The sequence below is a fragment of the Pristis pectinata genome, chromosome 16 (genome assembly GCF_009764475.1).
Source record: "Pristis pectinata isolate sPriPec2 chromosome 16, sPriPec2.1.pri, whole genome shotgun sequence".
In the NCBI taxonomy this organism is placed as follows: domain Eukaryota; kingdom Metazoa; phylum Chordata; class Chondrichthyes; order Rhinopristiformes; family Pristidae; genus Pristis; species Pristis pectinata.
Window position 1 is genome coordinate 37,833,010 of NC_067420.1, and position 23,423 is coordinate 37,856,432.

At 43.1% G+C, this 23,423-nt stretch overlaps 1 protein-coding gene across 1 annotated transcript in view; it reads left to right on the top strand.

Annotated features, from left to right (window-relative positions):
• Positions 1-6,778: 6,778 nt before the first annotated feature.
• Positions 6,779-23,423, top strand: part of pigu (phosphatidylinositol glycan anchor biosynthesis, class U) — a 35,525-nt gene continuing 18,880 nt past the window's right edge. Inside the window, exons 1-5 of the mRNA XM_052031567.1 lie at positions 6,779-6,978; positions 12,145-12,209; positions 14,868-14,927; positions 15,020-15,082; positions 15,901-16,010. Coding sequence (XP_051887527.1) covers positions 6,849-6,978; positions 12,145-12,209; positions 14,868-14,927; positions 15,020-15,082; positions 15,901-16,010 — 428 coding nt within the window. The 5' untranslated portion in view covers positions 6,779-6,848. The remainder of the gene's footprint in view (positions 6,979-12,144; positions 12,210-14,867; positions 14,928-15,019; positions 15,083-15,900; positions 16,011-23,423) is intronic.

Sequence of the window (23,423 nt, forward strand, 5' to 3'; positions counted from 1 at the left end):
GGTCAAAAATTTAACTCTTGTTTCTTCTTGGTTTTAATTCTGATGAAGAGTCTCGGCTGTGGCTCTCATAGAGTTAAATGCTTTTGTTAAAGAATTGTAGCATATAAAAATAAAGCATAGATGAGAATTGGTAAAAAAGGTTTCATTGGTCTTGACAGGTTCTGGAATACAGCGATGTTATTATAACCATCAGCTCACAGGTCTTGTCATTGAGATAGACTCCAAGTGTCAGTCTCAGACAAACCTAATTGCAGTGTTTGCAAATGTAACATCAAAGCTTCAAGGTAAATAGACAGGGAAGAGTGAAAAAAAGATCAGAAATGGAGGTTTTTTTATTCATTCATGGATTTTGGATATCGCTGGTAAGGCTTCTATTTATTGTCCCTCCCCAGTTGCTTAAGCAGCTCGCTAGGCATTTTTAGTCAATCATAACCGTGTGGGTCTGGAGTCACAAATCGGCCACATAGGAATGTGGATTTTCTTCCCCAAAGCAGATTAATGAACCAGATATTTTTCTTATAAAAGCAATTCAGCAGCTTCATGGTTACCATGACTAACACTAGTTCTTCATTCCAGCTTTCTTTAATAGTGTAGTGTAGAAGGTTGTTGTAGGTTACAGCAGGATATTGATAGAATGCAGAGCTGGGCTGAGAAGTGGCAGATGGAGTTCAACGCGGAAAAGTGTGAAGTGATACACTTCAGGAGATCGAATTCAAAGGCAGAATACAAGGTTAATGGCAGGACTCTTAGTAGTGTGGAGGAACAGAGGGATCTTGGGGTCCACGTCCATAGATCCCTCATGATTGCCAAGCAGGTCGATAGGGTTGTTAAGAAGGTGTATGGAGCGTTGGCCTTTATTAGTCGGGGTATTGAGTTCAAGAGCCGCGAGGTGATGTTGCAGCTCTATAGAACTCTGGTCAGACCACACTTGGAGTATCGTGTTCAATTCTGGTCGCCTCATTATAGAAAGGATGTGGAAGCTTTAAAGAGGGTGCAGAGGAGATTTACCAAGATGTTGTCTGGATTGGAGAGCATGTCTTATGAGGATAGGTTGAGTGAGCTAGGGCTTTTCTCTTTGGAGAGAAGGAGGATGAGAGGTGACTTGATAGAGGTGTACAAGATGATAAGAGGCATAGATCGAGTGGACAGTCAGAGACTTTTTCCCAGGGTGACAATGGCTAACATGAGGGGACATAATTTTAAGGTGATTAGAGGAAGGTGTAAGGGGGATGTCAGGGGTAAGTTTTTTACACAGAGAGTGGTGGGTGTGTGGAACGCACTGCCAGCAGAGGTTGTGGGGGCAGATACATTAGGGACATTTAAGAGACTCTTAGATAGACACATGAATGATAGAAAAAAATAGGGGGCTATGAGGGAGGGAAGGGTTAGATAGATCTTGGAGCAGGATAAAATGTTGGCACAACATTGTGGGCCGAAGGGCCTGTACTGTGCTGTAGTGTTCTATGTTCTATGTTAATTCCCCAGCTGCCATGGTGGAGATATGAGCTCATATTAAGATAAGATAAGATATCTTTATTAGTCACATGTACATCGAAACACATAGTGAAATGCATCTTTCTGTGTAGAGTGTTCTGGAGGCAGCCCGCAAGTGTCGCCATGCTTCCAGCACCAACATAGCACGCCCACAACTTCCTAACCTGTATGTCTTTGGAATGTGAGAGGAAACCAGAGCACCTGGAGGAAACCCAAGCAGTCACGGGGAGAACGTACAAGCTCCTTACAGACAGCGGCCAGAATTGCACCCGGGTCGCTGGCACTGTAATAGCGTTATGCCACACCATGGTCCCTTAAAAGCAATAAAACCAAATGAGGGTGCGCCAGGGAATTGGTATTGGAAGTAAAACAGGTATTGGAGATTCACTAGTCCCTTAAAATTAGCACAAGGCTACTACATGCCATGATGGACCAAATGACCCAGTTAGAGAGACATAGGATGAGGGAGAAGGCTGGATGCAGAGGTACAGTGAGGTGACACAGAGGCAGGGCAGTGATTAAGTACAAAACTAGTGGCCAGAGATAGGGGTTCGACTCCCTCCATGGAAGCTGTGGAATTTAAATTCAGCTAATAACCTTGAATTTTAAAAAGGAGATAGTAATGATGACTGCAAAAACTCATTGGGTTCAAAATAAATGTAGGGTCTTTCATCTGTATGAAACTTTGGTTAAGTGCCAAATGCAGCCTAGCCAAATGAAAATGTGCCAGGGAATTGCTATTGGAAGTAAAGCAGGTATTGGAAGTTCAGTTCTGGACATCCCATTACAGGAAGGATGTGGAAGCCTTGGAGAGGGTGCGGAAGAGATTCACCAGGATGCTGTCTGAATTAGAGAGTATTAGCTGTAAGAAGATGTTGGACAGACTTGGATTGTTTTCTTTGGAGTGCTGGAGGCTGAAGGGAGACCTGATTGTTGTGCCCTTGCACCTTATTGTCTACCTGCACTGCACTTCCTCTGTAGCTGTGACACTTTACTCTGTACTGTTATTGTTTTTACCTGTACTACCTCAATGCACTGTGTACTAACCCAATGTAACTGCACTGTGTAATGAATTGACCTGCATGATCGGTATGCAAGACAAGTTTTTCACTGTACCTTGGTACATGTGACAATAATAAAGTAATACCAATATCAATAGTTGGAGTCTCTTTCCCAGGGTAGAAGAGTCAAATAGTAGAGGGTGTTGCTTAAAGGTGAGAGGGGGGAAGTTTAAGATAGATATGCGGGACAAGATTTTTACACAGAGAATGGTCAATGCCTGGTATACCTTGCCAGGGGTGGCAGTGGTAGCTGCCACAATAGTGGTGTTTAAGAGGTTTTTAGACAGACACGTGAACATGTAGGGAATGGAGGGATATGGATCCTGTGCGGGCAGATGGGATTCGTTACATTTGGCATCATGTTTGGCACAGATATCATGCGGCCTGTTACTGTGCTGTACTTTTCTATATTCTATGTACTTCCAATACCTGTTTTACTTCCAATACCAGTTCCCTGGCGCCCCCTCATTTGGCAGTATTTTTCCATATTCCATATTTTTTCCATACTTCCTTATGACATAGAAAGAGGCCATTTCTAATTTTCCCTGTAAGCTATCCTTCCCACGTTCCATCAACTCATCCCAGATTCCATCACTCATCTACACTTTAGGGATAAATCTACAGTGACCAATGAACCTCCCAATCCACAGGAGGAAATCTGCATCTATGTGCCTGTGATGCGGCTGCAAGTAAGTTTTTCATCGCACCTGTGCATACATGTACTTGTGCATACGGCAATAAACTTGACTATAGACTATAGAATCCAGACCCATCGAAAGGTTGACTATTAAGTGGCAGAGCAAGAACAATTAGGGATATTTTCCCCAGGGTAGAAATGTCAAATACTAGAGGACAAACATTTAAGGTGAAGGGGGAAAGTTTAAAGGAGATGAGCAGGGCAAGTTTTTTACATGGAGTGTGGGTGCCTGGAACAGGCTGCCAGGGGTGGTGGCGGAAGCAGATATGATGGAGGCTTTTAGATGGACACATGAACATGGAGGGATGGAGGGAGATGGATTATGTGCAGGTAAAAGAGATTTAGTTTAATTTGGCATTGTGTTCGGCACAGACATTGTGGGCCGAATGGCCTGTTCCTGTGCTGTACTGTGCTATGTTCTTAAGCAATAAATGCAGGCCTTGCCAGTGATGGCCAGAGCCTGAAAAATGAATAAATAGAAAAGAGGTAGAGTATGAGAAAGGAGAGAAGAATGGGAATGTAAAACTTTATAAAAGGTCGTCAAAATCAGCTCGTGAGGGACGGAAGAGCAGAGAGATGGGACATGAAAACAGAGAGGCAAAAGAAAGAGAGAGAAAAGGAAACAAATGGAAGTTCTCACAGTGAGAGTGGGGGGTAAAAAGAGATTGAGCAAAAACCAGAGTCAGATATGGTGGGAGGGCAAGGATACCAGACTGGGATAGTACGGAGTGCACACAAACACAACGAGATCGGAAAAGCAAGAGAGTCAGGGGCAAAAATAAAAAGTAAAGAGAGAATAGGTGATAAAAGCAGAACGTAAAGTACAAGGTGCCAAACTAAGTGGAGGCCACCTCAGTGAGAAAGATTGAAATTATACTAACAGAGAGAGATACAAAGTGTGAAAGACAGACAGAGAGAGAGAGAGAGAGAGACAGAGAGAGAGAGAGACAGAGAGAGGCAGAGAGAGAGAGAGAGAGAGACAGAGAGAGAGAGAGAGAGACAGAGAGAGAGAGACAGAGAGAGAGAGAGACAGAGAGAGAGACAGAGACAGAGAGAGAGAGAGACAGAGAGAGAGAGAGACAGAGAGAGACAGAGAGAGAGAGAAATCCAAGAAGGGAAACAGAATGGAGAAAATAACAAGAAAATGTTTAATGGTATAAGCTTATCCTACGAAATATTGATCCCATAATTGAGAAAGATGATATCGGCTAAATTCTACTAGTTTCACTCGCAACGATGGCAAATCTTATTCTCTTCAATCTTTTATTCTTTTATCTGTCCTTCATTTAAGTGGTTATTGACTGTACTAGGATTAGCAAAAAAAAAGTTTTTTATTGATTTTCCTTTTTCAAAACAAAATCATGAAACAAAAATTTGTACATTCACAATGCTAAGGTCAATTTTGGCACCTAATGTTATCTTGGACCATGTAAGGCTGTGTTTTCCATGCTGAAGCAGTTTAGCTACTGGAAATAATGCTGAAATCATGTGAAAATGTTGACACAACCACATACTGCAATAAGAAAGAGTTACATTTATGTGACACCTTTGAGTTGTCCCAAAATAGTTTACAGCTGATCAAGTACTTTGATCACTATCATTACTTAGAAATTCTTAAGATGGATATTACAAGAGATTTTCTGTCTTGAAGTTATTTGGTCCTTCATTTAAAACTGAAGATGTTGATCATATTTCTTAAGCACGGTAGTTGATTTGCTGCTTGCCTTACTCAAGGATCCATTGCTGCTTGTCAGATGCTGAGAGAGTGTTGTAGGTGCCTGGGAAGACCAGTCACATAGTCCTAATGTGATGGCTTGCAGATCTCAGTGGGGAATTCAGAGAGGATGAGGGACTTCCAGGTAAGGGCTCAAGCAACGGATGCTCAGGAAAATTTCACGGCGATTCAGACAACAGGACTAAAGCTAACTGTAATAATTAGAAGCAGCAAACAAGTTGGGGGAGAGGCTTCAAACGCCACAGAGAAACAATTACTTGCATTGTCAGTCCCCAGGATGGGATGTTGATGCCACCTTCAGTTTGCAGGGAGTATTGTCGGGACTGAAGATAGAAGGGCTCTCAGTGGAAGTGTGGTGGGTCAAGAGAGGACTCAAGTCTACCAACTCCAAAAAGCTGCATAAAATATCAGAGCAGGGAGGTTATGGTACAACTATATAAAACATTAGTTAGTCCACAACTGTGTGCAGTTCTGGTTCACCACACTATAGGGAGGATATGATTGCATTGGTAAGGCTGGAGAGGAGATTCATCGGGATGTTGTCTGGTATGGAGCAATTCAGCTATGAGGAGAGAATGTATAGGTTGGATTTGTTTTCTATGCAGTGGCTGAGGGGTAATCAACAGAGGTGTACAAAATTAATAAGCTAGATAGTGAGAAACTTTTCTCTTTAGCAGAGGCATCTGTCACCAGAGACGTGGGTTTAAGGTAGAGGGCATCTGAAGAAGAATTCTTTCACCCAGAGGGTGGTTGGAACCTGGAATGCAGAACCTGAGAGAGTGGTGGAGGTAGATACTTTCACAACATTTAAGAAGTTTTTTGATGAGCACTTGAAATGCCATAGCATAGAAGTCTAAGGACCAAGTTATGGAAAATGGGTTTCGTATAATTAGGTTCATGATGGCCAGCACAGTCTCTGTGGGCCGAAGGGTCTGCTTCCATGCTTTATGACTCCATGACTCTACACCAAAGCTTCACATAATTTTCAGCTGTGTTTTGAAAAATGTATTAATCACAAATAGTTTAACAACTCAGGAGGTAATTGTTTCCCTGAAATGAATTTTTCCCAAAGATAAATACCAAAAAAAATGACGGGTTTGATATTTCAGGGATGCAAGAGACTTCAGATGCTGGAAGCTGGAGCAACAAACAATCAGCTGGAGGGACTCAGCGGGTCGAGCAGCATCTGTGAGGGGGGAAGGAATGGTCGACGTTCCAGGTTGAAACCCTGCATCAGGTTTGATATCTGCTGAACATGTTTATACAATTAGTACAACACACTGAGCTTGTATTTCTCTTCGTCTAAATCGGTTTTGCACTAACTCTGCACTAAATTTGTATTTTGTATATACCGTTTTTTTGCGCTATTTGTACTTGCACAATTTCTTTTTTGTTTGTGTTTATTGTATGTCTCCTGTTGTGTGAGTCTGGGGGAAACGACATTTCGTTCCGCCATGTGTTTTTATAGCATGGATGAATGTCAATAAAGTAACTTGAACTTGAGAAACTCAGTGGGTCAGGCAGCATGTATGAAGGGAAATGGACAGTTGATGTTTCGGGTCGAGACCCTTCTTCAGGACATCATCAGTGCCTCCTATTTCCCTCCACAGATGCTGCCTGGCCTGCTGAGTTCCTCCAGCATTTTGTGTGTGTTGCTCCAGACCTCCAGCATCTGCAGTCTCTCTTGTGTCTCCATCAGGTTTGATATTTCGCCTTTGGCCGCGCAAAGCACTTTGCGGCCACCGTAGCTGGCGTTGTAGTCCGATGACGGAGGGAGGAGGGAGACGGACTACATTTCCCAGGGTCGGTTGCGCGCTGACGTCGTTTCCGCTTTCCCCAGCCGGGGCTGGTGGTTGGGACCATGGCAGCTTCCCTGGTGCTGGTGGCGGCGGCGGCGGTCACCGTCAGGGCCGTGCTGTTCCGCTCCTCGCTGGTGGGCTTCATCTCGGAGCGGGTGGAGGTGGTGTCGCCCCTCAGCTCCTGGAAGCGAGGTATGGGTGTGGGTGTGGGTGAGGCGGGCCGGTTGCCGGGCCTGGGGGAGGTCTCCCTTCAAACCCACAGCGTCGTGGGCAGCACAGTGTGTGCTGGGGGGGGGGGGGGCTCGGCGGGTCCAGCGGCACCTGGGGGTGGGGTAGGGGAGAGGGGTGGTATAGGGTAGGGGAAGGGGTGGTGGAGGTGGAGGGGAGGGGGTGGTGTAAGGAGGGGGAGGGGATGGTGGATGGGAGGGGAGGGAGAGGGGGTGGTGTAAGGGAGGGGAGGGAGAGGGGGTGGCGTAAGGAGGGGGAGGGGGGTGGCGTAAGGGAGGGGAGGGGGAGGGGGGTGGCGTAAGGGAGGGGAGGGGGAGGGGGGTGGCGTAAGGGAGGGGAGGGGGAGGGGGGTGGCGTAAGGGAGGGGAGGGGGAGGGGGTGGCGTAAGGGAGGGGAGGGGGAGGGGGGTGGCGTAAGGGAGGGGAGGGGGAGGGGGGTGGCGTAAGGGAGGGGAGGGGGAGGGGGGTGGCGTAAGGGAGGGGAGGGGGAGGGGGTGGCGTAAGGGAGGGGAGGGGGAGGGGGTGGCGTAAGGGAGGGGAGGGGGAGGGGGGTGGCGTAAGGGAGGGGAGGGGGAGGGGGGTGGCGTAAGGGAGGGGAGGGGGAGGGGGGTGGCGTAAGGGAGGGGAGGGGGAGGGGGGTGGCGTAAGGGAGGGGAGGGGGAGGGGGGTGGCGTAAGGGAGGGGAGGGGGAGGGGGGTGGCGTAAGGGAGGGGAGGGGGAGGGGGGTGGTGAGGAGGAGGTGTACGGGAGGGGGAGGGGGTGGTGAGGAGGAGGTGTACGGGAGGAGGCGGTGGTGTGGGGAGGGGGAGGAGGCACAGAATCGGCAATGTTTTGGGTCAAGACCCTGGATTAGTCCCTCCAGCAGTTTGTGTTTGCAGTCTCTTTGTGTCTCCAATCTCCCAATGATGTGTGCCATGAGGAGAGGTTGGACAAACTTGGGTTGTCTCCTCTGGAGCTGTGGAACCTTTGTAAGATTGAGGGGCATAGATAGGGCAGACAGCTGGTATCTTTTTGCCAGGGTTAAAGAAATTGGTGAATTGGTTTATTATTGTCATGTACTGAGGTACAGTGAAAAATTTTGTTTTGCATGCCATCCATACAGATCATTTCATCACATCAGTACATCAAGGTAGTACAAGGGAAAAGCAATAACAATGCAGAATGAAGTGTTACAGTTATAGGGAAAGTGCAGTGCAAGCAGACAATAAGGTGTAAGGGCCATGATGAGGTAGATTGAGAGTCAAGAGTCCATCTTTTCGTACAAGAGGTCTGGTCAATAGTCTTAACAGTGGGATAGAAGCTGTCCTTGTGGTAAGTGCTTTCTGGCTTTTGTATCTTCTGCCTGATGGGAGGTGGGTGGGGGGGAAGAGAGAATGCCTGGGGTATGAGTCTTTGCTTATGTTAGCTGCATTTCTGAGGCAGCGAGAAGTGTAGACAGTTCATGAAGGGGAGGCTGGTTTTTGTGTTGTGCTGAGCTGTGTCCACAACTCTCTTGTGGTCTTGGGCAGAGCAGTTGCCATACCAATCCCTGATGCAATCCAGATAGGATGTTTCTATGATGCATCGATTAAAAAATTAGTGAGGGTTGACTGGGACAAGCCAAATTCCTTTAGCCTCCTGAGGAAGTAAAGGAGCTGGTGCGCTTTCTTGTCCATGGCATCTACGTTGTACAGATTCCATGTAGCTCCGGATTCCATGATCTGCAATCTCTTGTCTCCAATGTACCAACCAGCATGTCCTTGGGTTGACTTAAACCTTGGCCAAACAAGTAGATTTTAAGGAACATCTTAAAGGTGGTAGAGAAGCAACGTTTAAAAGTTTGAGGGAATTGCAAAACCAGAGAGCAGAGTCATAGCTGCCTAAATGGGGTAATTAAATTCAGGGATGATAAAGATGATAGCACTGGAAGTGTGTGGATATCTGTAGGGTCAGAGGGCTGGAGGAGATGACAGAAATAGGATAGGGTGAAGCTGTGATTTGAAAACATGAGTGGGAAGTCCAGTATAAAGAGGAGAAGGGGGAGTGGTGAGACAGGAGTCTGAGGTGATTGGTGGACTGAGGAGGGGTATAAGATGACAGGCACATTGTGCCAGGTAGGGAAAGGGAGAGGGGATAGTGTTGAGAGACAGTGGCAGGTGAATCCCCTCCCCTTCTCCTCTTTATATTGGCCATCTCCCCTCTCCACTCCCAGTCCAGATGCAGGGTTTCAATCCGAAGAGTCGGCAATTCCTTTCCTCCCACAGATGCTGCTCAACCCGCTAAGTTCAACCAGCAAATTGTTGCTCCAGATTCCAGCATCTGCAGTCTCTTGTGTCCTCACAACATTGTGACTCTGGTTTCATTAACATGGCCTGCTGGGTTATAACTACTGTTGTGAAATTCCTTTCATAAATGCCTAAGCAGCTCCTCGTCAGAAGAATATAGTGATTGGTAATTGGTTTATTATTGTCACATGGTACCAAGATAGAACATAGAAGTCAAAGTCGAGTTTATTGTCATATGTACATGTATACACTCCATTCTCTGCACATTCATGTGCCTATCTAAGAGCCTCTTAAATGCCTCTATCGTATTTGCCTCCACTACCACCACTGGCAGCGCATTCCAGGCACCCACCACTGTGTAAAAAAAAACTTGTCCCGCACATCTCCTTTGAACTTTTCCACCTCTCGCCTTAAATGTATGCCCTCTAGTATTAGATGTTTTGACCCAGGAGAAAAGATATCAGCTGTCTGCTCTATCTATGCCTCTCATCTTATCAACTTCTATCTGGTCTCCCCTCTGCCTCAACTGCTCCAGAGGAAACAACCCAAGTTTGTCCAATCGCTCCTTATAGCTGTAGCTTTTGTCTGTAGCCTTCTGTGACTTGATGGTTCAAGTGCTCATCTAGATACTTAAATGTTGTGAGATACAGTGAAAACCTTGTTTTGCGTGCCATCCATACAGATCATTTCAAAATTTGTACATAGAGTTAATAAGGGGAAAAGCAGTAACAGAATTCGGAATACCATGTTACAGTTATAGAGAGTTCAGTGCAGGAAGATGCAGCCTACCAGCTGCTTATTACTGGCCAATTTGTGCACAGCAAACTTCCACAAACAGGATAGAATAAGGTAATAGAATCGTTACTACATTAGACCATTCAAGCTTCTTGTAGAGTAATCCACTTCATTCCCATTCCCCCCACTTTTCCCCTTTAGCCTTGCAAATTACTTTCTGCCAAGTGTCTATCTGTTTCTCTTTTGAACTATCTTCCAGGCAGTGAGTTTCAGATTGTGTCCATCCACCAAAGTCGTATGATTTTTGATGGATTGGTAAAACGCAGTGCACACTTTAGCCTCGAAGATTCTGAACTGTGCAGATTCAGGTCATGACCACTCTGTGTGTTTAAAACTAAAGTGTTTTTTCCTCACATTCCCAAATCCATTAAGATGAGGATCAGATAATCTCTCTTCACTGCTGTTGGTTGAAGGATAACTTTTGGCTAGGGTGCTGGGGGAAATTCCACCTTCTATTCTTTGAAATAATGCCAAAATATCATCTATGCATTCCAGTAATGCTGTCTTGTACCTCAAACACAGTACTTTAGAACTGCAAAGTTTACCACAATCTTATTACTGTGAATAGTAAGTCCTGAAAGGTAGTGACACTTCTGCAGTCGATTGCTGGGACATTTCTTTTACACAGCAAGATTCTACAACAGGCAGTAAGATGGACAGACAAGTTAATTTTATTTGTTGAGGGAAATGTGTTGGTCAGGGAACCAAATGAACCCCTGGGACTGGTAAATCATCTAGGGTATTGCAGTACGGTGAATATGCTACTAGATTAGTCATCCAGGAAAATAAGTTTGACCCACTATGTCCATGCTGACCATTGAGTACCCATCTATAATAATTCCATTTACTACCATTTTGACGTAGCCTTCTATGCCTTGACAGATCAAGTGCTCATCTAGATACTTAAATGTGGGAGTAACTATTTTGTATTTTTTTATTGATATTAGTATTTTAATGTTTTTGCTTTTTAATTATTTACATAATTGTTAATGCATCAGTGATATCTAAATATTGCTTTAAAAAGAAGAGAAACCTCAGTCTTTGGCAGAAGCCTTGCCCCTAGTTTTGCCTTCTGTCAGCGCCTGCTAGGAATGTTCCACACTGGAGCCACAGCAACAGTTTTTTTTCTTAACGTGTACTTTGTTCATATTCAGTAAATACGATAGGGACATGTTTTTATCTATACATTATTCTAGCAATTCAGTACATTCCTTTGCATTGCATCAACATGTTCCTCCTTAAACAATGCATCAGAGAAGCATTGGAGAGGCTGTTATACTGTGGGTTTCCCCATGGAATCTCAGTGCTGACTGCATCAAGCTTCTTCATGTACTCTTGCACCCTGGAATGTGCCTGTTGGTGGTATTAGCTTGCAGGTATCCCTTACATGAAAGGACCAACAAATTCCAGGCAGACCAAAATGTGTCTTGGACTGAGTTGATGATCTCCCAGCAGCAGTTGATGGGCTGAAGGGCCTATTCCTATGATGTACTGTTGTATGTTCTAATGTCTCAAAGCAGTTTATAAGCATGCAGTGTTTTTGAAATGTTCTCGATGTTATAATGCAGGGAATACAGCAATCTCCCAGAGACACCTATGTGATGATAACCAGATAATTTATTTTAAAGCTGTTAAGTCAAAGGATAAATATTGGCAGGGACTCTTCTGTTCTTCCAAATGTTGCCGTGAAATTTTTTGCATCCATGTGGGAAAAGTAGACTGGACCTTAGCTCAAACAGTGCCTCCAGCAGTGCAGCACTCCTTCAGTCCTCTACTGAACTCTCGGGGTTTATTTTTCTGCTCAAGTCTCTGGAGTTGGATGTGAACCATCTGACCTGGGCAAGATTGCTTGCAACTTCTCTGCTTGCAACAAACACTATTTTTCTTGATTCAGAAGTCATGTGCATTGATAGGAAGTTTCTGAATTCTTGATTGGAGGAAAAACCCCAGACTCAGAAACTTTTAATGGTGCTAGCTTGAGAAGTCCCTTAAATAGATGAAGATCACTCACTTAATCTCAGATTCTATGTTTTACAACTGAGTTAAGTAATGTTTGTTTCCTTCTGTTTCAGTTGTGGAAGGGCTTTCTTTGCTGGATCTAGGAGTGTCCCCATATACTGGAAATGTGTTCCATGAAGTAAGTACAATATTATCAGCTATGTGTCGGTGGTGAACCTTGGTTAATGTTATTGATTATTGACAATTTATAACTGGGCATGTGGTTCTGGAACATTATGGCGCTTGTCTTCTGCCGTCCCAGTGTGCATGTTATGTTGTGCTTCATCCTGTTCCCAGGCCAGTTCCCAGCAGGTATCCTATAAATTGGCCAAAATTGATGGAACATTGGAAAGTTGATTTTTGTGGTACAATAATGCAACATATTCTACCAAGGACTAGAGCTAAAGAACTTGTGATTGTATGGTGTCTGCCACAACCTCGGGTTGTCCCCAAGTACCTCATAGCCAATGAGATGCTTTTAAATAGTAATTGCTGTTGTAGACTAAGCAACCAATTTGCAAACAGCAAGATCCTACAGTCAGCAATAAGCAGATCAAGGGTGGCAGTCTGTGGCTCTTGAAGCATTTATATGTGGTTCCTAACCCCAACCATGGTTCTGTAATGCTGTAAAAGTTTGATTTCCATTATAGGTCTGTGGTAACAATTGGAGCTTTAGGGCTCTGGGGCAGGCACGGTAGTGTAGCGGTTAGTGTAACGTTATTACAGCGCTAGCGACCCGGGTTCAATTCCGGCCACTGTCTGTAAGGAGTTTGTATGTTCTCCCTGTGTCTGCGTGGGTTTCCTCTGGGTGCTCTGGTTTCCTTCCACATTCCAAAGACGTACGGGTTAGGAAGTTGTGGGCTTATGTTGGCGCCGGAAGTGTGACGACACCTGCGGGCTGCCCCCAGAACACTCTACGCAAAAGTTGCATTTCGCTGTGTTTCATGTACACATTACTAATAGAGATATCGTATCTATGTTAGTTTAAGGTGCTTTTCATGTCTGACATGCTGAATACTTTGGATGTTACTTGCAGGTCCAAGATGCTATATTAATTTAACGTGATTTGTGGTATCTGGTTCCATGAATTTAATGGTGCTTTATGGGTCTGGTATGCAGTATTGCCTCAAATCTTTAAAGGCATCCGGAGAGAGAGAAAAGGAAGGTTCAAGAAGGTGGTGATAAGAACATCAGTGTCTAAATTGTGAGGAAATATGATGTGTAAAAAGTTTGAGCATTGGTAAACCTATTGCATTATAAATCAATGTGTTCATCTCTGGCCTGTTTCTCAGCTAATGAAATGGAGATTACATGCATTACAGCTCTTCAAGTATGGTATTTTTGATCAGATCTGAATTTTAAAAAAAAAAAAAATGCCTGCACTTGTTATTGGGATTGTTGGCTTCTGAACCAGGCCAAATGTCTTGGGTGCAGGTTGAGAAATAAATGTGCTCAGACCGCTGGAGGAGACCACTTTTTCTCTTCTAATAGACCCAGCTGACCCTTCATTCAAGAAGTGCTAAGGCATCTTTTATATCCACCTGAAAGACACAGCTGTAGTGCAGCATTCCATCAGAATGGCACTGAAGTAACAGCTTTGATATTTGTGTTCAAATGTCTTGAACTCAGAACCTTCTGCCTTCTGACCGAGGCAAGATTGTTGTCAACTGATCCACCAAAGGTTCATGTCATGGTTTATCTTTGAGAACAGACTCAGTACAGTAGCTGCACATTAGCGATGACAATTTGGATGAAGTGCCAGAGGGAAGCCAGCATCCTTGGAACTGTGAAAGTCGACCCACACTGTAATAAATCAGACAACAGCAGAACCAAAGAACATACGATTACTGCTTTATTAGTTTAACACTAGCGGGGCTGAGGGATACAGAGGAAGAGTAAACAGTGTAACCCAAGCTCTGTACTGAATCCCACTCGAAGATCTGCCAGTCAGTGTCCCTACCTTTATACCCACTTTGTAGGAAATTTCCGTGGGAAGTTGCACTTACTAAGGCTGTTGCTTGCAGCAAGCTTTTAACAAAATAAGATATGTCTTTTAAAAAAAAACTTCTTTCTTTCTCATCCGCACCTGAGCAATTTTCAGCCATAACTATAGTCACCCCATGGTTGAGGCGATATCACACCATGGGAAGAATAGCTGCACACCGTTAACCCTTACATTTCCAGTCATTAACCCTTGCATTCCCAGTTATCTTTTACAGAACCATCTCTTGTAAAATATATTGTGACAGCTGTCTCCCCTGAGGTCATATTATTATCTGCATAATTTCAGCATTGCATTCAATTGGTTGTGGTGCTTTTATACTGATACCTGTTTGGATCACAAAACGTTAGCACTTACACACCACGGGATCTCACTTTCTCATCCAGCTGTTGATACTGCCGCAAAGATGAGATGGATTTGAGAGTAAGTGCAAATGTAGGGAGCCGGTGCAGAGCTGCTCATCTAACTGAACAGGCCACAGTGATAAGTAAATAAACCAAAGCAGGTGAGCCCTGGGTTGTGATACTCCAGTATAAGTGGCTTTCCCTCTTTTGTCATTTCAACCATTATATCAATATTTGTTTTATCACCGAGCTTTCGTTGCCTTCTTTGTCAAAGTTAGTTATTTAAATCAATTGCACTAACGTACATAAGATGGTTCAGAAATTGCAACTCAATGTCCTGTTGAAATATTTCAATAAATTCTGTTGTCCTTATCTTTGTCACCCAGTTGGTTATTTGGTGAAAAAGTATCCTTTATGTTGGTTGGTAAACTTATTATGTTTTATTTTACAGACTCCACTTATTATCTACCTGTTCCATTTCCTTATTGATTATGCAGAGTTTGTCTTTATGGTAAGTAATGCTACCAAATATTGTCTGTTCATGACCCTTTTAACTACTATTGTATGGGCTTTTGATATCCCAACTCCATTCTTTTTCTGCAGGCAATGGATGTTATAACTGCAGTTGCACTCTACCTTGTAGCTGAGGATTTCAACAAAGTTGTGGTAAGAATATTGTGTTTAATATATTATAACTGTAAGCTCCTCTTTTAACACTCAATATTTGCATATTGTTTGCAGATGGCTCTCTGAAGATTAAACCCTTTCCCATTCATAGTCTTTCCAGATATTTCAACGACTCCTTTTTCATATTGTAGTAAAAGCCAACCACGTTCACCATGATCCATTTTTTTTGTGCTCCGAAAGTTGGAAATGGCTAACTATGGGTTTTGTTAGATCTATGAATTTTTTTTGTTCATTTCTACTTTTTTTTGTATGTTAGTAACAGATAATGGTGCCACAATCTGCAAACTAGTGGGTTCTATTTTCAGTTTGTAAAATGCTGATTCAAGTAGGAGCATTTCCTGGCAAACCTAGCTCTAATAGGAGATGCTGATACCATACTCCGTGAGTGACTGGGTGGCAGGAACTGACTTTGTGAATCAATAGTATTTAAGTAATCAGAAGCTCAAAAACAGTCCACTTGTCTGTTAAAACCATTTTTACTTTAGAATAAAAAAATTTCCAAGCCTGCACTGGTTTAGTACATCAATATAGAATCCAGTATTACAACAACATCATACATACCAGTAGTGCCTGCAATATGAAACACAATCTTCAGATTGAGCAGTAGAAAAATTGGTGAAGGAGAGGAATAAAATCCTATTTATTGTTGATTTGTGAAAGTATTTGATAATCCCACATGCAGAAAATCAGTGACAATATTTACTGAGTGTTGCTAGGGAGAGAATGCAGGTTAAAGGAGTTTAAATTGAATTTTAAATGTGGCATTGAAGTTTTTAAATTTAATTTTTATTTCTCAGTTTAGAAAACAGCGGATTGCATTTGAATTCAAGAAATATGCTTCAGATGTCATCTCACTGGTCAGAACTCCTAAAGAAATGTATCATATTCCTCTTAAGGTAGCACTGTTGTAAGTAAGAAAGCATATTGTCATTATCAGTACTGTGATATCTGTGTTCGTTTGTGGTCACTGAGATGGCCAAGTGTCACAGTATGTGCAGCATGACGCACATTGAAGTAGACTTGTGTTCCGATCCTGCTAACATTGGCATTCTCCTTAGCACCAGATAGTGAATTATGACCTTGAGCAGTACTGAGGTTGAAGGGAGGCACTTTGGAGTGATTATTTTACACTTTTAGATAGCCTCAGAGCATCGTAAAGCACATTACAGCCAATGAAATACTTTGAAGTTTAGTAACTTGTACCACACAAGAAACATAGCAGCCGATTTCTGCACTGGAAGCTTATGGACAGGTATGTGATTAATGCCCAGGTAACTTGGGTTTTATGATGAGGCTTATCCCTAGGACACTAGGGAGACCACACCCCTACTCTAATCCACGATGGTGACACATATCTATTTGATCTTCAAAACTGATAAGGTTTCACTTCATTATTGCATGTGAAAGGCAGCATCTCAAAATAAAGTCCTTTTTTAGTACATGAATTTTGCCTAGATTTTCTGTTTCAGCCTTCGAAGTGACGTTTATACCCACAACCTTTTGACTCAGGTGCAGGGTGCTATTAATGCAAGTGGAGTGAAATTCGTTGCTGGCAGAAATGGAGATCTTCCACATTGAATGAGTTAAGACTGTGACGTGTGTGGTTGTGTATCTGTGTTTTCTAATTACCAGTGTGGAAATGGGCCACGTCAGACCAAGAAGACATTGTACACTCTGCTGGAGGAACTCAGGGTTGAGCAGCATCTGTTGGGAGGAAAGGAATAGTCAACATTTTGGGTCAAAACCCTGAGGCAGGGTTTCGACCTGAAACGTCGACGATTCCCTTCCTCCCACAGATGCTGCTCGACCTGCTGAGTTCCTCCAGCAGATTGTTGCTCCAAGTTCCAGCGTCTGCACTCTCTTGTGTCTCAAGAAGATGTCATAGCTTTGCTGAGTTGACCATTTGCAGAGGGGATGCTGGTGCAGGTGCCATTATTTGTGTTGGTTTCTTGTGTTTTTAATGTGATGAAACCCTGTCACTGATATTTTAAGTCAAGGATCCACTGTTGTTTCAGCAGTGGCTCAGTTGATAGCATTCCTACCTATGAATCAGGGTTCTGGATTCACAGCCTGCTCCAGAGAATGGCAATCCAATGCAGTGCAGTATTGAGGGAGAGCTGCATTATGGATTTGACATTAAATTGCAGCCCCTCTGTATTTTCAAATGGATGTAAAAGATTCAGTGGCGCTATTTGAAGGAGAGCACAGGAATTACCAATCTGTGCACATCTGACTGTAACTCAGAAGTACTTTATTGGCTTTAAAGTGCTTTATTTCATCCTGAGGCTGTAAAATGAACTGCAAAATGTAAATCTTTCTTTAGGGGCACTTTGTCAGGTCGTCCATATTCTTACGATCAGAAACTAATGTCCTGCCTTGTTTTGTGCACCCCCCCCCCCCCCCGCCCCTCCAAAACTCACCTCCAATAAAGGAAAGTTTTGAGGAAGGGCAGGATTTGCCATACTTGTGCTGTTGTATTGTTGTACGTGACTGGTTCTGCTGTTTCAACTTGCACAAGAAGAATGATCATTAGACCCTTTGGTACCTAATCTTGACTCATTTCATTAACTTCTAAAGAGAAAGGGAGAAAATTTCTTGGGAGAAAGTATCTAGTAATTCGTTGATTTCGTTGATGGTGTCAAAATGATACAATTTCTTTACAATACAAACATTTCTGTGTAATGGGTTAGCGGAACTATGCAAAGCCAAACTCTTTCTCGAGTCCAAAATCAATGGAAAGAATGTCAGATCGATTACATCGTTTGTCCGATTAGTGAGTCAAGATTTTTTTTAAGAAGTGCAAGTCTTCGATAAAATGTGCAATTAGCAATTTATAGTTAACATGCGTGAATTCAAGATAGAGCTGCACGATACCTCCAGATTATTGTAATGGTATATTAATCATGGATCTGTCGTTAATACTTTTTAAATAAAACCTTAACTCACTTAATATCATCTAGTACTGCTCTAGGTGAATATGCATCAAGGCACGTGGGCAATACAAATTATTTAGTGTATCCCATATTTGAAGGATTGAACACTTGTATTTGGCTGGCATTTTATCTAATCATTTAAATAACAGACTCCTTACTCACTTAATTGTTATGCTTAAGTGGTTTCAAATGAAGCTCAGGAAATGATAAGAAGGGGATTAGTTGACTTGCTCCCACTTCTAGTTCTTCTGTTCCTTAAACTCAATATATTTCTAATTTCTGGATTTCAAATTAATGTTAAGTGAGCTGTGTCCCAGCAAGTGAAATAATAAATGGTTAGTGCATCCACCTGTTAAACAATTTATTTTAAGAGTGTTTCAGCAAGTTGTTCTTTGCTGATTTCAGACCAAGCTGTCAGACAAATTTATTAAACATTAAAAATACAAGTAGTGGCTGTGTAACAACATTTTTCAAGTAGCTGTTGAACTTGGCTACCACCTCCTGTAGTTAATATTAAATAATTTGAGTGCTTTGCTGAACTAAGATAACAAATACGCTCTTCTCACTGGTTAAGGGGAAATTTTTGTCTGATTAATTCTCTTCAAACATACCATCTTGGCGCATTGTAGGAAAAGGGTTGCATGTTCAATGACTTCAGGGTGCTGACTGTCATCCCTTGGAATTGTGTAACTGTTAAATTTAGAAGAAGCTGCCAGATAATGTTCCTGGAGCAAATTGCGCAGAGTATTTGAACTGTGCGTGAGGAAGCAGCTGAGACAACTGACCAAGAATGAAGCAACCAATTGGAGCTGTAAATGTGTGAAGTTTAAAACCCAGCTTGCATTTATGTGTTAACATGGTAGCGTAGTGCTATTACAGCATCAGTGATCGGGGTCCAATTCCTGTTGCTGCCTGTAAGGAGTTTGTATGTTTTCCTGTGTCTGCATGGGTTTCCTCCGGGTGCTCCGGTTTCCTCCCATGTTCTAAAGATGTATGGGTAGGTTAATATGGGTTTAAAATGGGGTGGCGCGGACTCGTTGGGCCGGAAGGGCCTGTTACCAGGCTGTAAATAAAATTTAAAAAAAAAATTATTCCTTAAGTCATCTTGGAGCTCTTTACACTAATTTGTAATGTATGAAGCACAACACCCAATTTTGTCTCAGCAAATACCCTCAAGCAATGTGCTAATGTTTACAAGAAATATATTTTGTTTTTGAGGGATAAATATTGGCTAGCACACCAGAGTCATAGAGTTGTACAGAAAGAAAACAGGCACTTTGACCCAATTCATCCATGCCAACCAAGATATCTATCTGAGCTAGTCCCGTTGGCCTGCGTTTGGCCCACATCTCTCAAGGTCTCTTCTATCCCTGTACTTGTCTAAATGTCTTTTAAACATTGTAATTGTACCACCTCTACAGTTTACTCTGGCAGCTCGTTCCACATACACACCATGCTCTGTATGGAAAAATTTGTCCCTTGGGCCCCTTTTAAATTTTCCCCCTCACCTTAAATCTATGCCCTCTATAGTCTCCCCAGAAATAATTCCAATACTTTGAAATTGTAGCTTTTACGTTTACTGGAGAAGGCATACAGGGAACATTGTGTTAACCCCAGGGAACATCTTGGGGTCTTCTCCCATACCCTGGGAAGATTTCTGTTCCAGTTACCAGATGACCATAATAATCATCAATCCTTCCTTGAGTCTTGTCCTGTCCAACCTGTTCAGCTGCCATGTTGCACATCTGCCACCTTGCTCTACTGTGATACAATTTCCTCTCACAAGTTTAAATTGCACAGTCTCCTCCTTCATTCCTGGCCACCCACCTCTACAGATCAGCCATAATACTCTCTCTCTACACCTACTGCCCAACTCTGCTATTTGCAATTTTCATTTTCAAATACTTTAAGGGCTTTTAAATTTTGCTCGATGAAGACCATGTTTATTTAGTAAACACCAGCGATTGCTGTAGCATGTCTAACTACACATTTCCTTATGTATTACTGAATTATAGAGCACTACAGTGCACAAACAGGCCCTTCGGCCCACCTAGTCCATGCCGACCTGGTTTTCGGCCTAGTCCCATCTACCTGCACCTGGACCATAGCCCTTCATACCTCTCTTATTCATGTACCTATCCAAACTTCTCTTAAATGCTAGAATTGAGCCCGCATCTACCACTTTCACTAGCAGCTCATTCCACACTCGCACCACCCTCTGAGTGAAGAAGTTCCCCCTCAGATTCCCCTTAAATATTTTACCTTTCACCCTAAACCTCTAGTTCTAGTCTCACCCAACCTGAAGGCAAAAACCCTGCATGTATTCACCCTATCTATACCCCTCATAATTTTGTATACTTCTATATGATCTCCCCTCATTCTCCTGCACTCCAGGGAATAAAGTCCTGACCTATTCAACCTGTCCCTGTAACTCAGGTCCTCAAGTTCCGACAACATCTGTGTAAATTTTCTCTGCACTCTTTCAAGCTTATTGATATCTTTCCTGTAGGTAGGTGACCAGAACTGCATGCAATACTCTAAATTTGGCCTCACCAATGTCTTATACAACTTCATAACATTCCAACTCCTGTACTCAAAGCCCTGATTTATGAAGGCCAATGTGCTAAAAGCTCTCTTTACGACCCTATCTACCTGCGATGCTACCTTCAAGGAATTGTGGATCTGTATTCACAGATCCCTTTGTTCTACCGCACACCTCAGTGCCCTACCATTTGCTGTGTAAGTCTTACTCTGATTTGTCCTCCCAAAGTGCATCACCTCACACTTGTCTGCATTAAATTCCATCTGCCATTTTTCAGCCCATTTTCCCAGCTGGTCCAGATCACCTTGCGAGCTTTGATAGCCTTCCTCGCTGTCCACTACACCCTCAATCTTGGTGTCATCTGAAAATTTGCTGATTCAGTTAACCACGTTGTCATCTAAATCATTAATATGGATGATAAACAACAATGGACCCAGCACTGATCCCTGCGGCACACCACTAGTCAACCATCTCCCACCAAGCCAACGTTGAATCCAATTGACTACTTCATCCTGAATGCCAAGCAACTTAACCTTCTGGAGCAGCCTCCCATGCGGGACTTTGTCAAAGACCTTGCTAAAGTCCACGTAAACAACGTCCACCGCCTTCCCTTCATCAACCTCCCTGGTAACGTCCTCAAAAAAACTCTAGAAGATTTGTTAGACATGACCTGCCATGCACAAAGCCATGTTGACTATCCAAATACTTGTATAGCGTGTCCCTTAGAATACCTTCCAATAATTTACCCACGACTGACATCAAGCTCATCGGCCTATAATTTCCCAGCTTATTCTTTGAGCCTTTCTTAAACAACAGAACAACATTAGCTATCCCCTAGTCCTCCGCCAGCTCACCCATGGCTAAGGATGTTTTAAATATCTCTGTCAGAGCCCCTGCAATTTCTGCACTAGCCTCCCACAAGGTTCAAGGGGACACCTTGCAGGCCCTGGTGATTTATCCACCCTAATTCGCCTCGACAGCAAGCACCTCCTCTTCTGTAATCTGGATATGGTTCATGACCTCTGTACTCTTTCCTCAGTTCTGTAGACTCTGTGTCTGTCTGCCAAGTAAACATAGGTGCAAAGAAATCAATTTAAAACCTCCCCCATCTCTTTTGACTCCATGCATAGCTGACCACGCTGATCTTCAAGCAGACCAATTTTGTCCCTTGCTATCCTTTTGCTCTTAATATAGCTATAGAAACTCTTTGGATCCTCTTTCACCTTGTCTGCCAGAGCAACCTCGTCCTCTTTTAGCCCTCCTGATTTCTCTCTGAAGTGTTCTCTTGCATTTCTTTATACTCCTCAAGTACCTCATTTGATCCTAACTGTCAATATCTGATATACACCTTTTTCTTTACCAGGGCCTCAATAACCAAGGTTCCCTAAACCTGTTAGCCTTGCTTTTTATCCTAACAGGAACATACAGATTCTGTACTCGCAATATTTCACTCTTGAAGGCCTCCCACTTACCAAGCATCCCTTTGCCAGAAAACAACCTATCCCAATCCACACCTGCCAGATCCCTTCTGATGCCATCAAAATTGGCCTTCCTCCAGTTTAGAATCTTAACCCTAGGACCAGTCCTATCCTTTTCCATGATTATCTTGAAACTAATGGAATCATGATCGCCAGATGTAAAGTGTTCCCCTACACTCACTTCTGTTGCCTGCCCTGTCTCATTCCCTAAGAGGAGATCCAGTATCACATTCTCTCCAGTTGGGACCTCTACATATTGATTAAGGAAATGGTCCCGAACACATTTGACAAACTGAATCCCATCCAATCCTTTTACAGAATGGGAGTCCCTGTCAATATGTCGAAAGTTAAAATCACCTATTATCACAACGTTATATTTCCTGCAACTGTCTGCTATCTCTCTACAAATTTGCTCCTCTAAATCCTGCTGATTATTGGGAGGTCTATAATATAGTCATCTGGGAGGCAACATACCATCCGAGAGTCGTTCTCATCCATAGAACCTGTCTGCTCCCCAAAACAATGAAACCCCTATCACTACCGCTTGTTTCTTGTCCCCCCTTCCCTTCTGAGCCAAAGAGCTCAACTCAGTGCCTGAGACCTGACTGCTGTGGCTTTCCCCTAGTAGGTCATCCTCGGCCCCCCCGCCCCCAAACTGCATCTGCATCTAAAACGATATACTTGTTATTAAGGGGAATGGCCACAGGGGTACCATTGCACTGTCTGCCTATTCCCTTTCTCTTTCCTGATGGTCACCCAACTACCTGCCTCCTGCAACACTTAGGTGCTTAGGTCCTGTAACTTAAGCTTTGAAAGTAGCTAGCAAGATGAGAATATGTTTTATTGTCTGTTACCTTGCACTATGTGTCATTTATGTTTAAAGCCAAGATGTTGGCCCCTTCTTAATTTAAGCTCCTTCAGAGGTGGTGAAGACCAGGAGATGTTAAAGAATGGAGCGGGCAAACAGAGAGATTGAAGTAGGGTGTGGTAGAGGGTCGTTTCCCTTGTACAATCCCACCACTTCCAAAGTTTAAAATCACAAAAATATGATTAAAAACATTCACTTTTCAAAATTATGTAGTTTTAAAAATGATAACTCACTGTAAATTTAGCTTTGTTACATAACTTAAACTATTTTTTTCTGAGAAATGGTTTCTTGGTTTATGATCTTCATTGTGTGGTTACACGTGAGCAACGGCAAACCAGGAAATGGTCAGGGAATTTAATAGTTCCCTGGATCAACTTAGACCTGTTTTTTGCTTGTTATCTTCTCTGGAAGGAACAGATGTTGCCAGCAGAAGGCAAACAAGCGGGTGCAGCAAGCGATTAGGAGGATAGATGTTACTGTGAGGGGATTTGATTACGAG